General features: G+C 42.0%; 1 protein-coding gene across 1 annotated transcript in view; it reads left to right on the top strand.

Annotated features, from left to right (window-relative positions):
• MRTFA (myocardin related transcription factor A) overlaps positions 1-14973 on the top strand; it is a 104618-nt gene that overhangs the window by 71101 nt on the left and 18544 nt on the right. Inside the window, exon 6 of the mRNA XM_032105849.1 lies at positions 3190-3255. Coding sequence (XP_031961740.1) covers positions 3190-3255 — 66 coding nt within the window. The remainder of the gene's footprint in view (positions 1-3189; positions 3256-14973) is intronic.

The following is a 14973-nucleotide window of genomic DNA, read 5'->3' as shown; positions in this document are numbered from 1 at the left end:
ATTCATAAGGGAGGCTGCAGTTAGCAGGAGAATTTAAAGTCATTTGATGAAGTCTCTAGCAGTCTGAGATTCATTTCTAATAATTTTGGGAACAGCAGGGAGACTTCAGAAGAGCGAAAGACCAATAACATTTTGCATCACAGGTGATGTAAAGTGAGTAAAAAATGGCTCATCTGCTATCACTTCCAGGAAAAAAAACTATGGAAAATTTGATCAAGAATTTAGGTGGTGTAAGAATAGCAGTATAATCACGCTGATCAGCTTTTTGGTTTGTGAAAACAGGTCCAATCAAATGTGATTTTGTCATTTGGATTAGTGAAATTTGGTTGCTAGGAGTTTTGTCTGGGTGCAACAGATTTTCATAACATCTCTAACTTAGTAGTGTGGTGTATTTTGGTTTCAAGAGGTATATTTGAATTTAATGAAGTAGTGCTTAATTGGATTAAGAACTGGTTGTAATCATAGAAAGCAGAAAAGCATTTCTGGTTGAGATCAGCCTGGTAGAGTCTGGAAACACATGCAAGAGATTGTAACAGTGTGGACAGAACAAATACTAGTGGAGGAATAAATAGTGACATTAAAAAAAGGTTTAGATCATTTAAGCCAACTGAGACAGTGGAGCAAAATGCGCAGTAATACAGATGACAATACAGGTGTGCACCCAGGAGCAAAAAATGCCAGCCACACCTGTGTGGGGGAGTTTTTTGCTGAAAATCCCTGACTGGGAGGTGAAAGGTAAAAAGTAGGCGTAGTTAGAAATGTGAGGGAAGGTAGATGGTCGTAGCAAGTAAGTGGCAGAAAGGGCTAACACACGTTACTAGATGTGTAAATAGGAAAACGTGAGTAATAGTAAGATTATGTACACTTAAAGCTGGGGAGGTGGACCTGATGCTGTAGGTCTGTGCCTTGTCTGTATACATTTAGTAACATGTGCTAATTTAGGGTATGGCTATGAGTCCCTAAACAGCTCAGTAGTAGAAGTAATGCCGTGCAGTGGGAGTTAAATGGGCAGAAATCACGTAGTGGCAGTGTGCTGTTGGAAGGATGAAGTCTAACTCCCGCCTTCAGTGCTGGCGAATACCTGGTGTCCTACTTGTTCCACTACAACTCCTGGCTATGTGGTCATCCTCTTCAACTTACCAACACAAAAACTGGTGCCTGTTTTGACTGGGCTGCGGTCACTGTCGTGTCAGTGAGTCCAGCCACCAGTCAGGGGGACATGAGAGGGGATGGGGGGAGTGAGAAATTTGACACTGTCTCAGCAAGGTGTTAGTTAGATCAAGTGCTTCTGTAGAGTTGGGGTTTGATAACCTCAGAAGCAATCCAGCAAATGAGAAGCTCTGTGAGCAGGCTGGCTGTGAGCTGTGTTGGCCCTCACGCTAGCACAGAAGTAGGAGTGCGATCTCATGCTGGGTGGGAGGAAGAGTCTGGACCTACCACTTCTGTTTGCAGTTTCACAGCCAAATGAAGGGCCTGTTCCTTCCCCTCTGTGTTCACTCCTCCTTCTTCTGGCTCTTGGCTGATCCCACACAGAATTACCATGGTGCTCTGTACATCCTCCTCCCCTCTCTCACTTCCATATACTAAAAGAAAGTAGTTTCCTGCCCAGGATCCATATAGTAAGAAGTCATAATTTGTCTTAAGAAACAGAAGAGAGGTGAGATGTTTGCACACTGTGCACAGAGGTACGTCCATAGGTAGGAGGTACTTTTCTCGGTGTCATAAACAGTTTCAAAGAAAGGGATATCAAGAGTCAATGGAAGTGGAAGCCAGACAAATCCAAGAAGAAAATTAAGTGTGCGTTAGGGTGATTAGGTGCTATGGAAACAACCATAGGAAGGAAGAGATGGATCTCTTTTTTTATACATGTGAAGACCAGAACCCTTATTGGAAGATGTATCTTAGTCAAATGCAAACTGCATAGGTTGAAAGAAACAGGTAAAATGTGGTGATGTCTGTAAGTAGACAAAGTGGCATCTTCTTAAATTTTTTGATCTCTGCTTTAGGGATTGTGCAGTACAAATTTGGATATAATGTATGGAGTTAATGTACTGGACAAGCAAAGTATTTAAGAAAGGTGGCGTAAGGGTTATAATAGGATTGCATTATTAGACTGTAGAGCAGTTTTGCTCTGTAGTGGTTCCACTGCATTTGTGTGGACTTTCATTATGTGGACTATACAAAAGGCATTAGCTTGACAGAGAAATTCAAATTAAGACCGGGGAGATGAGATGCCTTGCCATTCATTTTATAATATGTGGAGTATACTTAGGAGTTTGGGCTTGATTGCAAATGGGATTCAGTGATACTCAGGTTATCCTAATTTGAGTCATGTGTGTGTCTACACATTCATGTGAATTTTTTCCTCAATTTCGAAAGGTCACTTTCGTATGGAAGCTGTCTTTGACTGTAAGAAAAATCTAGAATTTGAAAAAATCTAGAATTTGCTTTGATTGTATAGATTAAAGGGAAACTGCTGTTATAATCTAAATGTTGAAATTATGACTATTCCAGGGATTTGCACTAGAAAAAAAGCCAGCTAATTGCATTTCACACAGGTCATGAATATGTTGAATATGCTAAAACAAATAGGAAAAATTCTAGTGATAAGGGGATTCCTTTTGCAGTGGAAGGACACCTCTAGACGTATCCGTGGTATTTCACTTTCACAAGATGTTTCTGAAGGTGAATTTCTGAGCTGAGGGAGGAAATCAGCCTGGTAATTTAGAGTAACGACCAACAATTTTGACATATCGTTTAATCTGCACATAGTAATTAGAGTTTTCAGGAGTCATTAGCAGCTGGGGTGTCACTCTGTGTTTATTGGAGGACTGTCAGCTGGTGTTTCTCTTTGTTTGTTTTTTAATATTAATGGTTTGGAAAGCAGTTGGTGCTCTAGAAAGAACTGAGAAACAGGCCTGGCTTTGTGGATTTTTATCACCCTGCCAAGACCCTGCGCAACTTCCTCTCCCCCTGGCTGCAGAAGCCTACGGAAACCTGACTGCTGGGGGCCACTTCTGCAATTGCCGCAGGGCAGGGCAGCAGGGTGGGAGGGGGGGTCTTTTCCTTCTGCTGCTCACCAGTGCCTTGGCATCCAAAGAAGAAAACAAGATGCATTTGAAAATGTCTCTTCAGTTGTTTCTTGCACTGATGGATTTCCTTCTCTCCCCTCTCTCTGCTGTCGTGCAGTGCTGCAGTTGAAGCTCCAGCAGCGACGCACGCGGGAGGAGCTGGTGAGCCAAGGGATCATGCCGCGTAAGTACCACTTCAGTTCTTTGCCCTGGTGTTTTTATGCATGTTTTTTGGTAGAGAGTGGTTTCCCATATGATTCGAAAGATCGGGTTCTCTGCTTCTGCATGGAAAACATCCTATGTAAGAGCCCCACCCTGGGGACCAGCCTGGTCCTTCTGAAGTGTTGGTGCCACCTCCGATACTGAGGAAGAGGGTAATGGCTGCAAGTGCAACTGTACTGCAAAACTTGGCTTGCATTTCTTCACGGTGCACAGTCTTCTGGAGACCATGCTATGTTAGAATTCCCTTGACTCCTGCTGGTAATCACTCTTCTAACAGGCTTCCTGCCTCTGCATTTTCTGTTCTTACAGTGTGTCAGCTCCCCAGACCTCTGAGGCACTTTTAACTTTGTGTGTACATATTCCATAAACCGACCAAAACCAGGCAGTGTGTATAAGATGTTAGCCAACAAGGGGCTCTCTTTTATGTTTGTAGCTAGAAACCAGCTAGGAAGAGCCCTGTGGGCATCACCCATTGCCCTTCTTGCAGGGGAAGGCAAAATCTGTGGAGGTAGAGAACGTTTACTTTTCTGGGTAAACAGAGAGGATCTACCCTAAAGCCAAGCTTTCACTGTCAGATTAGCGTTGGAGAAGGTATTTTTCTGTTTTGTTCTCCTCCTTCCCCCAAAAATGCAAAAAAGGTATCTGACAAATAGTTTTGTCATGCTTTGGTACCTCTGAACTAGATGACTTATAGGTAACAATTTGAAGCAAGACCACACAGCAAATGTTTTATTTTTGAGGTCCTCTCAGTTTCACACAACAGCTGTAATAAAAGGCAGTGGATCAGGTATGTGTTTCTTCTTCTGTCAAAAGATTTCCTGCTTCCCTGTTTCAGAAGCTTTAATTGGAAGATGGTGTAGTAATGAGGATTTTCTCAGTTCTTCTGTTTCTGGGGTGCATGCTGTAATATGACACAGTGGTGTGACTTAGACTTTGCTGAGGGCTGAAGGTTAGACTGTCAGCTCCTGCTCTGAGTGAAGAAAAGCTGTCAGCAGCACTCTGTCAGCTGAAGTGGCTTGCTGGATGTCAGTAATGTTCTCAAGAGGTTTCTGGGACCCCTGCTTAAAATTATGTTACCATAGCAAAAAGAAAAGATTATCCTGTCTGGATATATCCTGTCTGTTGTCTATTTTTTAACCTGGGGAGCTTGTATACAAGCTTCTACAGAATACACTTACCTGCTTTTGGATGAAAGACTAGTGTCGCAGTGACTGGGCCTTTTTACTAATTCTTCTCAGAAGAAAATGTTCCTGACTTCTTTGTGGTCTCCTGCTTTAGGTGGATATGTATGCAAATACTTTATTAACTCATGTTCAGTACTGGCTTTCTTCAAAGTGTGGCTGGCCAAACTTGTGATTCCTGAGAGGGGTCTGTTTTACAGGCCTTTTGAAAATGAGGCCCTTGCAAGTAATTCAAGTAAGGCATCCAGAATAATTAGTGAGTCTTAAATTTGTTTCAAACATAGCCTAAATTACTAGTCTTTGCAGATTTGTGCCCTTCATTGCTTCGTTTATATCTCCTACATGTGAGTTTTGTGACAGACCAAAGAAAAACACTCAGTGAAATATCGTGAAAATACTGGCAACACATGAAAAGGTCCTTTCTGCAATGGAGAAAACCCACTTTAACACATCTGTTCTAAACAGGATTTGAAATTAGTTCCTCACAGATAATGGTGTCATTTACCCATACCTGCCAACTGGAAATAACTGAACGTAGGGAAATGTTTAAAACATAATTTGCCTGGGCCATTTTTGAGGAGAAGATCAGATGTGAGATAAATTGTGATACTTAAAACAAAAGTCCCATTTTTGACCTGAGAAGTACAGAGGATGACTAGGGACCGTGTTCCTCCAGAAGGCGTCTCAGAGCCGCAACAGCTTTACTTCTACTTTCAGGAGTTCCTGGATACACATTTTTACTACTGCTAGGAATGTGCAAGTATCCTGTATTCTTTCTTCTCTCTGGCTTATACCTCTTGTCTGTGAAAATGTTTAAGTACTTAATCTTGTCCTGCTGTCATCTGCTACTGAACATGGCTATGCTGGACTCATGTGTCCCTCTTGGGTTTGTTAGCCAGGAACCAAGCCCCACACAGTCCTTTATGATGATTCAGCAAAAGTATAAAAGTTGGAATCCAGAGGATGGTTTGGTGCTGAACTAAAAGAGCTGGATTGCTCTTTCCATGTCAAATGCTAGTTGGCTTCTTTTCTTTCCTTTATTTTCCATCTGGAAAGTCTTAACACTCTTGAGAGAGCCGTGATGGCTGCAGTTCTATCTGCATTACAGGAATGTGCTTTTGAAATGAAGTTCCTGATTGCAACTGCCTACTGTACCTTGCTTTGCACCATAAAATGAAGTTTGAGAGCTGGATTAAATTGGAATGAAGGTAAAGTGGAAAATATTCTGCCTAGAGCTAATATGCATCCAGCCCATGGCACCAGACTACAGCTTGTCTGGCACCACACCTCCAATTCACCTTCATATCCAGAGTGTGGATGTCACTTCCTCAGCATCGACTTTGTTTCTGTTTTGGTCTTACTGTGCTTTCCTACATGTTCGTTTAGATTAGCCTGTGATACAGATCAGTTCCTGTATATCTTGAGGCAAACAGCCATGGAAAAATCCATGAGCCAAGTGTGGGAGAAGTGAAAGGTTTTGTTTTACATTACAAGCTATGTAGTGTGCAAACTCCCATTGGTACCTTCGGTTCTCCTGACTGAATCTAAACCCCACATAAGATTTATTCTGCAAACTGGTGCCCTGAAAGAGAAATTTCATTTCAGGCTTTCATCAACACGAGGTTTTTTGACGCTGGAAATATGAGGAGTGGGAGATGACACATTTGTGTCACCTTTAAGTGAGAGTGAGAGTCATGCTACTCCTGCTGTGCTTGTTCATAACAGAACTGGGAATTGCTTACTTTGTCCCATGTGGAATTTTGTTTATATGATAGAGTGGAAAGGCAAATGTTTCAACATTTTTTTACCAAGTACACTTAATCTCACTTAAATAACCTTCCCTACCCACCAGCCACCTACAGTAGGACTTTGCTCCACTGAAGGATTAGTGTATTGTAGTAAGAAATAAAGCATTTATAGGCAGTGAAAGAGGATTCAAAGTAATTGGGTTTTATGCTTCATTAATTCTTCTTGCTTTCTGTTACCACTTTGTGTAACCTTTTACTAGTAGCAGGATTCATTAGTTGAAGATTAAAATTCTCAATTGCCCTTAGAAAAAAATGTGGGAAGCAAGTCTTCACCTGCAGCTGACATACCTGTGATCTGAGGTAGAATGACTGTATCTTGAAAAAAGGAGAGCTGAGTTTTTCTATTTATTCAGGTTTTGGCCTATTTTCTAACAGTGCAAATAGAAAAGCCATTTTGCTATTTGCATTTTTTTGTAGCTATGCAGAGATGATTTTCATCTTCTTGTCCTCACAAAATGCAAGTTAAACAAAATCTGCTGTCTGTGTTCAACTCTTTGAACTCTTGTGCTGTAGAAGAACAGTCAGATGCTGTCATTTTTTAGTGTCAAATTTAAAGGTTACAGCTATTGTAAGGTTTTTTTGGCGACTATTAAACACCCCATTTTTCACCCTTGAAGAGAATATTTAAAACAGTAGCTAGTGCACATCTGAGTAGAAAGTTATGTGGAAAGTATCTTCAACTAAAACAGCAAAACTTTTTAGGGGAAAGACATTTTGCAAATGTAGCAATACTCTGTTATGCAAAACATGTGGCTCTTTTTCTCTTTTGCAAGATTTAAAGCTTCACATGCCCTTTGTTTTATCCATCAGGATTGTATCTTTGGCTTCTGGCTGCAAACACAAAACACAGGCAAGAATGCAAGGTTGTCATGTGGCACAATCCTGCAGGAAAGCTGTTTTGACCATCACTTCTATCTAAGCAGGCGAAGCAGAAGTAGATAATTTCTGGGAATGTGCCTTGTGTTGCTCTGTAGTCGTGCTTTGTGAGTCTCTGAAAAATGTCACAGGCATCCTTTGAAAAGGGCATTGTGAGCACTGAAAGCTAGAAGGAGGGTGGCTGCTGTACAGGCTGAGAATTTCCAGGAGCTTCTTTTTCACTTCAGTGTATCTGATGCTTGCCAGTTTTTGTGCCCACATCCAACTCCTCTGTATGTTTGTGTTCCGGGATGCAGAACACATGACTCTATGTAGATCCAAAGAGGATGGAATTTGTGCATGGAGATTCCAATAGCATTGCTTTTGCAGGTGCTGAGGTGTTTCTGTGCTCTAGGTCTGTGCTACCACACTCTGATGCAGTTTTTGCTTGGATGTGCAGCCTGCCGGATGCTCGAGCTTATTTCAGAGTACGAGTGTATTTTATCCTCAGACTCCATGAGGGGAATGTGCCGTGGTTCAATTGCAACATGTCACACAATTAGAAATTATTGTGATACAGCAGGCAGTCTCATGATTATCATCTCATTAGGCCTCTCATATCACTAGCTGCATTTTTTTCTAGCCTAAGGTTAGTGGATAAAACGTAGTATTTGTTATTAAACTAAAACGCAGTATTTACTTTCTTGGGAGTCTGTGAGACATTACTTAAAATGAATTCTAAAGGAATTGCTGTTTACTGGGGACAGTTAGTGACTTAAGGGTACAGAACACAGGTTATGCTTTGGCATACCAGTGGTGATCATCGTCTAGACAAAGCTTGTAGTAGCTGGTCTTCTGCATCCAGCACAGCCACCATCACAAAAACCCAAGGATCTTTGAGGTACTGAATTCAGGAAGCGAAGTGCTTGCCACCTGTGAGTTTCTAAGGTTAAGTCATGTCTCTAGACTTCAACATCTCAACCCCAAGATTTGGCCATACATCCACACTTGTGTTTGTGTAGGGTAGCTAAAAATGCTATTTCTGTGTTAGCCTTTACCTGATAGTCTAATCACTTCTCAGTTTAAAAAAAAAAGTTTTATAATACTTGAAAATTATGCACTTCTAGCTTTATTGCATGGCTCTATAATTAATATTTATGTTCATGTTTTCGTAGTTATTCTTATTTCTTATTATGAATCTTGTCAATTTAGTATATGTGTGCTAATTGAAGGAGACCTGTCAGTTGAGGATATAATCAACCTTTGGTTCCTGTTACATACAATAGCTACAGTAGAACATATTAAATGTCAGAAACAAAACAAAAGAAAAAACCAGTTGTATAAATTGTTTAACTGTTAATTGGGAGGTAGGAGCATCTTTCTATGTTTGTCAGAGAAAGGAGAGGCAGCAAGCTGTTGGAACGTGACGGTTACCTACAGGTGCAGTATTGTTCATGACACGAGCTGCTCTGCCATCATGCTGGTGACTTCAGGGGCAGTTCTTCAAGCCTCAGCCATATTTTGTCTTCCACCTAAGGGCTGGGATAGATGAACTGCTGTGCCTGCACGGAGTTTTACTGACTCAGAACCGTTGCAATGTGGCTAGAGAGCTGACATTTCAAGGTTGTAGCGTGTTCTGTTTGAGCTGCAGCTAAACCCATTGCTTTAGCACCCTGAAATAGCTCTTCCTGCTACGTAATGTGTCCCCGTCATTCTCACACCACTGTACATACCAGATCTTTGTAGTGACATTCCTATAGTTTTATGGAATCTATTTAGAGTAACGAAGAAAAAATTCAAATTTACACTTCCCTGACATCTTACGTCTGCTGTTCTGCACATTGGCAACTGCTTCACTTTCAGGCTTTTAAGCTGGAACTGTAATTTCATTTAGGACAAGGAGTTAAAAACATATATGTGGACTGTAACTACTGTTACTCCCAGACTTGTTTAATAAAATGTACAAACCTGTAAAGTCTTTTAAGATCTAAAAATGATAACTTATTTTAATACTCCATAAACCTCTGAATCCGTGCTATTTTCTGGTTCGTAGCGTATAGCACAGCACCTCAAGTACAGAAGCTGCAGCTAGACTTTTAATATACTTAGTGTCATGCTCTGAGAGTAAGACTGGAACACTAAGCAAGTATTGTAAAATAAAAAAAAAAATGTAGAGGACACTTGCAGCTGTCCTCTACATTTTTTCTGTTTCTGGCGTGTTGCACAGAAGTCTGTAACTGGTTTTATTTTAATTTGATCATATACCTATAACTTGTGTCCCAGGAATTATTTGCTGGTTATTTGAATTTGATCTTTTTTCTTGAAGCAAAATTTCAAAGCCTTCAGGCTTTATGTGTTGAAGGAATCTGTACATTTAAGTGGAGAGTCTCATTGTCAGAGGCCTAATAACTGCATCTGCTTTGTTTGTATTTTTAGATATCTGACTGTGTGTGTTTTCCATATGTTTATATGATCTGTGATTAATAAGACATGACTGAGCAATAAAGTTCATTGTGTTAAGGTGGAAATGTGCTGTTTGCCCTTTCTGAAGCTGTAGAAGGAAGAACCATGCTCAGGTGTTTGATAGGCTGTGTTTGGTCCTTGATCCCTGCCATGATAAAAGAATTGCAAGAGAAAAAGTTGGAAGAGAAACATAATAATTCAGGGGAGTAAAGTCTGATATGCAATATGAGTTTCTTCCCTTCGTGTTCCCACAGTTGTCTTAGCTTCATTCTTACTTGTTGTCTGGGAATGGTCTCTCCTTTTTGTGACTCCATACCTTTCCCACCCATGGCACTCTGGAAAGTTATCAGAGGAGTTTGCAAAGGCCGATTTTCCATGCAAGAAACAGGCATGAAATCTGGTCCACGAATGCATGGATCAAAGGGTTCCTGGTAGAAGTTCCTTGTCTCCCTTTTCTTCTTCAGTTTGGAGGTGGTATAATCCTGATTGTAATGAAGCTTTGCCTTTTTTTATTTTTCATTTCAAGATTTAGGTAATGTCTTTTGAATGCCAAGAGTTAATGGTGGTGGATGGAGCAGATTATACCTTAGTTGTATTTGCTGTAAATGTTTTTTGACACAAAGCCGTAGCCATAGTCACCCACAGATCTGATAACTGTTACCATGGGTGACAATTTCCATTTTGCTCCTACAGAGGATGAACCTTGTGAGAAATTTCACATATGTAAGATTTTAAATTAACTCAATGTTGGGCCTTGAAAATATCTTAGTCCTTTCTGCCAATAATTTCATGTTTACTGTGACAAACCTATACCTCAGGCTTTTCACACAGTTAATGAAAATATTAAACTTCAGCTGCATCATCAGAGAGATACTGCTGTACTAGAGTTACTGACAGTCGTGCTGAAAGTGGGCTCTGGTGAGCTGAAAGCAGCTCAGCTGGTGAGTGTCTCCATGGCGAGCCGAGGCAGGGTACCACAGTTCCCCCTGCCTGTGTGCTTCAGCAGCCAGGGCAAGCCCAATGCAGGTAGCTGGAAAGTGGCTCTTTTTGGGAAAAACAGCTGCATGAGCCAGTAGGCTGTGCAGGTTCAGAATGTTGACCCAAGAGAAGGGCTGGCTCTCTGAGGCAGGGTGTCAGGGAGGCAGGACCTCAGCTCTGGCTTCCACAGCAGCCTGGGACTCACCAAACAATCCAGCTAACGGGAACTTCATTTGGCTGTGTTCTGTGCCATGTTTCTGTTGATTGGAATAGCTGGGCAGTGGGGAAGACTCTGAAAAGCTGCAGCACCGTGTCTGTAATGCCGTGCTTTGGCAGTGCTGGCAACAGTAGCAACGTGGAAAGGAGCCTTTCTTCTGTTTGGGTCTAGGAACACTCGTAATTCTTCAGTCACAGTAACATTCTCATTGAAGGGTGTCACTGAAGAGCAAGCTTCATTTGTTTGAGTGCCAGAGATGTGTTTCTTACCTTCATAAATATATTTGGATTGACTTTTTTAGGTCCATCTTAATTTTTAATTTTCTGAGTTTGTGTATTTTTGGATTTGAATAATCAAAATCTAGCAGTTGTGGCTTCTTTTCCTGTCCTTGATACTCATATTTTAGGCTTAATCCAAGGTCATTTACCAATGTTGGGGTATGGTATCTGCAAGAATTCTCAAGTATGATCAGGTCTGTGTACTGGATGAGAAGCTCCTCAGAGCTGCAAATGGAGAAAAGGATGCTGATGGAGATCTCTCTTCTCTCAGCTGTGTATTCTCCAGCCCCTTTTCATATTTCTGCAGCATGCAGCAGCTCTTAGACACTGCCCCACTGGCAAGATGACAACCCCTTCTGTGCATGTGACCCAGTTTTTTAATACCTTTTTCCTCCATGCTGTGAGAAATGCTTTTTGAAAGTGGGGTGAAGATGATGGGAGGAAGAGAGTGCTAACTGCCTTGCTCTGTGGTTCAAGTTCTGTGTCTCTTACCAAATCCTACGGGTGGGAGCCCCACCCTGAACCGACAGCGGAAGTCATCGAGCCTATTTGCAGCACTTTATCTCATCTTTTACGAAAGCATAGTAAACAAGAGAGAGAAACCAGAATTTGGTTGAGAGCAGGGGTGAATAGCTGCAGCAGAAGGTCTTCTGCCATTCTGGATTAAATCAGCATGTCTGAGGTTGGGTTTGGACATGACACAAGCTTCGCTGTCATAGCAAAGGAAGGTTTTTCCTTTCCCTTAGGAACAGGTCTAACTGAAGAGCAAAGTATTTTACTCAGTATTCTGAATTTAGCTGTAGCCTTTCTACAAACATTGTGTGTTGTCTTACCAACTGATTTGCAGTTCAAATATCTTGTTGTCTGTGATGAGGTAGGTACTATGGCCAAGGAAAGCTCACATGCTGCCTCTGCTCTGTCAGTCTACAAGTCTGATAGCCTCGAGTAGTGATTTACTGATTATAGAAGGCTTTGCAGCCTCTGCTTCCCACAAGACACTTGAGCTATGAGTATCTGTGCAGATCCTTTCACCTTTCTTTCTTCCCTGTGTTTGGTTCCGTGCAAACCTCAGTGTTTCTCTCAGCTGCATAAGCAAATGCAGGGTATACGGGTATTTTGACCTCTTTTTGTCAGCAGCTGGGTCAGTCCCCTTCCCCTGCTGTGTTTCATTCTTAGAGTGTCTCAGCCTAGTTCTGATTTCACTTATTTCTCGTGCTAGATAACAGGAACTTGGACATCTTCATATGAATGTCTTTGAAAGCTTTGCACAGCTAAAATCTGCTTTTGTACACTGCAGGGTGTACCCTGAACAGAAATGTTTGGGCCATTTTGCCCAGCTTTTTGTCTCTGCTGTTAGATTGAAGATTTGGGTTTGATTCCTGAGTCTTGATCCAGTCTGTTGTATGTAGCAGCACCAGACTGATGCTTTGCTTTGCTTTTTGTGTCTCAAGGCCAGGCTGGATGGGACTTTGAGCATCCTGGTCTAGTGGAAGGTGACCCTGCAGCCATAGCAAGGAGGTTGGAACTACATGATCTTTAAGGTCTCTTCCAACCCAAACCATTCTGTGGTTCTGTGATTCAGTCACACTTCCATTCACATCTGCAAAATGTGACTTGGACCGGGGGAACACTCAACTCAGGCACTGCAGTTCTGGACCCCGTTTCATATGAGTTAATACATTGCTTTGATGTGAAGATTAGCAACTTTCATCTCTGGGCTTTGTATGGAAAGGTGTGGGTCGATGTAGATGGGGTTTGGGGGGTCAGATGGAAGGACACAGTGGCAATGTACAGCTGCAACATTTTTGAAGCAGGGTGGAGGCAACAGAACAGTTGCATCAGAACAGTTGATCTGCAGGGAGATTTGTTGTGGTAGCTGAGGGTGTGACCACAAAGATGTTCATTCTTCAGGAATTCTGGAGATGAAGCATCACAATGTTCCACAACAGGCAACAGAGAGACTAAAGAAATAGGATGTATGTGGTAGGAATTTCATGAGATCCTTGCTAGCCAGCCTGTCTGTGGCAGCAAAATCAAGTCCTGCTGTCAGTCATCTAAAGGTGAGGGGTAAAACTCATCCTGCTAGCAGCAGATGTTACAAACTGCCACAGTTGTCCAAGTGGGACAAAAATGTGTACAGCTCAGTGGAGGGCACCTGCTGGGCTGTGCTGTCCCAAGCCCTATTGATGATGCTATTGTCCCATCTGTCACTGAGCCTTTTTTAGTGCTTGTTGGGCCATTTGTAACACCAGGCTGTTTTCCTGTGGTGGATGGGGCAGTTTGAAGACATGGGGGGCCATGGTTCAGCAGAGTGGGGGCTGCTGCTGCAGTGCTGGCCTTAAACTCAGCCTCTCATTTCTGACTTTGTCTGGCAGGGCAGTTGTGCTCAGCTTTGCTGATACTATTATTTGTGGAGCTGTGCTGTAAACCAGCATACCAATCCAGGTTAAAAGAACTCTTTCAAAACAACTGTGATCAGAGTCCACAGACCGTTTTGTCAGCATAACCAAGGGCTGACATGCTTTGTCCCAGACCTAGGTACAGGAACAAGGGCAGAAAGTGTAACTGCAGGTTGCTGAGGCTGAAAATACCATGTACATGTCATGTAGAAATAAAATCAAAAGGCAGGCAGGAGGTAACCTAACTGAAATTGGGCATTGCAGAAGTTACTTTTGCATTCTCAACTATTTCTTTTTGCATACAGTGAAAACAGAAACTCAACAGCTCATACAACTGTAGTTTGGCAAGTTTGGTGGTTTTTTTTCCTCTGGCAGCACTCTGTTCTCATCAGGGCTCACTCAAAGTTAGCTGGATAGTTAGATCAAGGATTCCAGTTAAGTTTGGAGAGGGGCAAGTGCCGTGGGGAGGTGCTGGAGATATTTTGTGGCAACAGTTCCACAGTAGAGCTCCCTGTGCAGTACAATTGGAGCATCAATGGCAAGGCAGAAACAAGCGGGAGATGGAAAAGAGATCATTACTTAAGCTGGATCTTCCAGCAGACTAAATATTTGTTGAAATGCTTCCCAGGGAATTTGGGGTGTTAAATGTGTTTTTGCACTTCTTAGGTTTAGTAAGGCACTTGAAACAGCCTTACCTGATGTTTTTGGAAGCAAGCTGGGACTACTTGAAGCTGCCTATGCAACTTGTGAGGGAACAGTATTGGAATAAAGGCTTGGTGTCAGACTGGGAGGTTGTGTTGAGCAGGGTTGTTGAGTGGGATGGGAAGGGAGAAAATCAGTGTTTGACATGATTCAATATTTTCAGTGATTTGATGTAAACAAAGGAACAGTCTGCATGTTTATTAAGCTCCAGGTTAGTAGGCTGGGGGGAGGACGGGACTGGGACTCACAATGTTTGGAGAAGCCAAGAACTATGGAATAAAATGAAAGAAAAAGGCAGAATATCTACTTTTTGTAATGCCTAGTTCGTGGCATGAACTGAGAAGAGTGGCTGGCTTGGTACCGGCGTGGTTTGGTTGAGGCAAGCATAAGTGAACGCTGTGCATTTCATGTACACAAGAAGGCAAACTGGCTGGGACATGTGACTGAGAAGTGTTACTGAAGAATCATTTAACTCTGTAACAGCCAATAAAGCCTAGGCTGCAGTATGTACCCAGTTCTGGACACTAGGCTTCAGCAAAAATGCAGCTCAAATGGAAGGAGTCCAAAAGAGACTAAACAAGCAAAGGTCTGGATAATGTTCTGTGCAAGGGAACATTGAAGCAACTGGCTTTGTTCATTTTATATAACAGAAGATTGTAGGAGAACCAAAGTTTTCAAAAGGGATAGATGCAAAGAGGAAGAAAATAAATTGTTCTTTGTAATGTTTGCAGGTAAGGTGGGGAACAAAGAGTATAAATTGTAGAAAGGGAAATATAAGTTAGACATTCAGAAGGGTTTT

The sequence above is a fragment of the Corvus moneduloides genome, chromosome 4 (assembly GCF_009650955.1).
Source record: "Corvus moneduloides isolate bCorMon1 chromosome 4, bCorMon1.pri, whole genome shotgun sequence".
NCBI lineage: Eukaryota > Metazoa > Chordata > Aves > Passeriformes > Corvidae > Corvus > Corvus moneduloides.
This window is presented reverse-complemented; position numbering and strand designations above follow the sequence as displayed.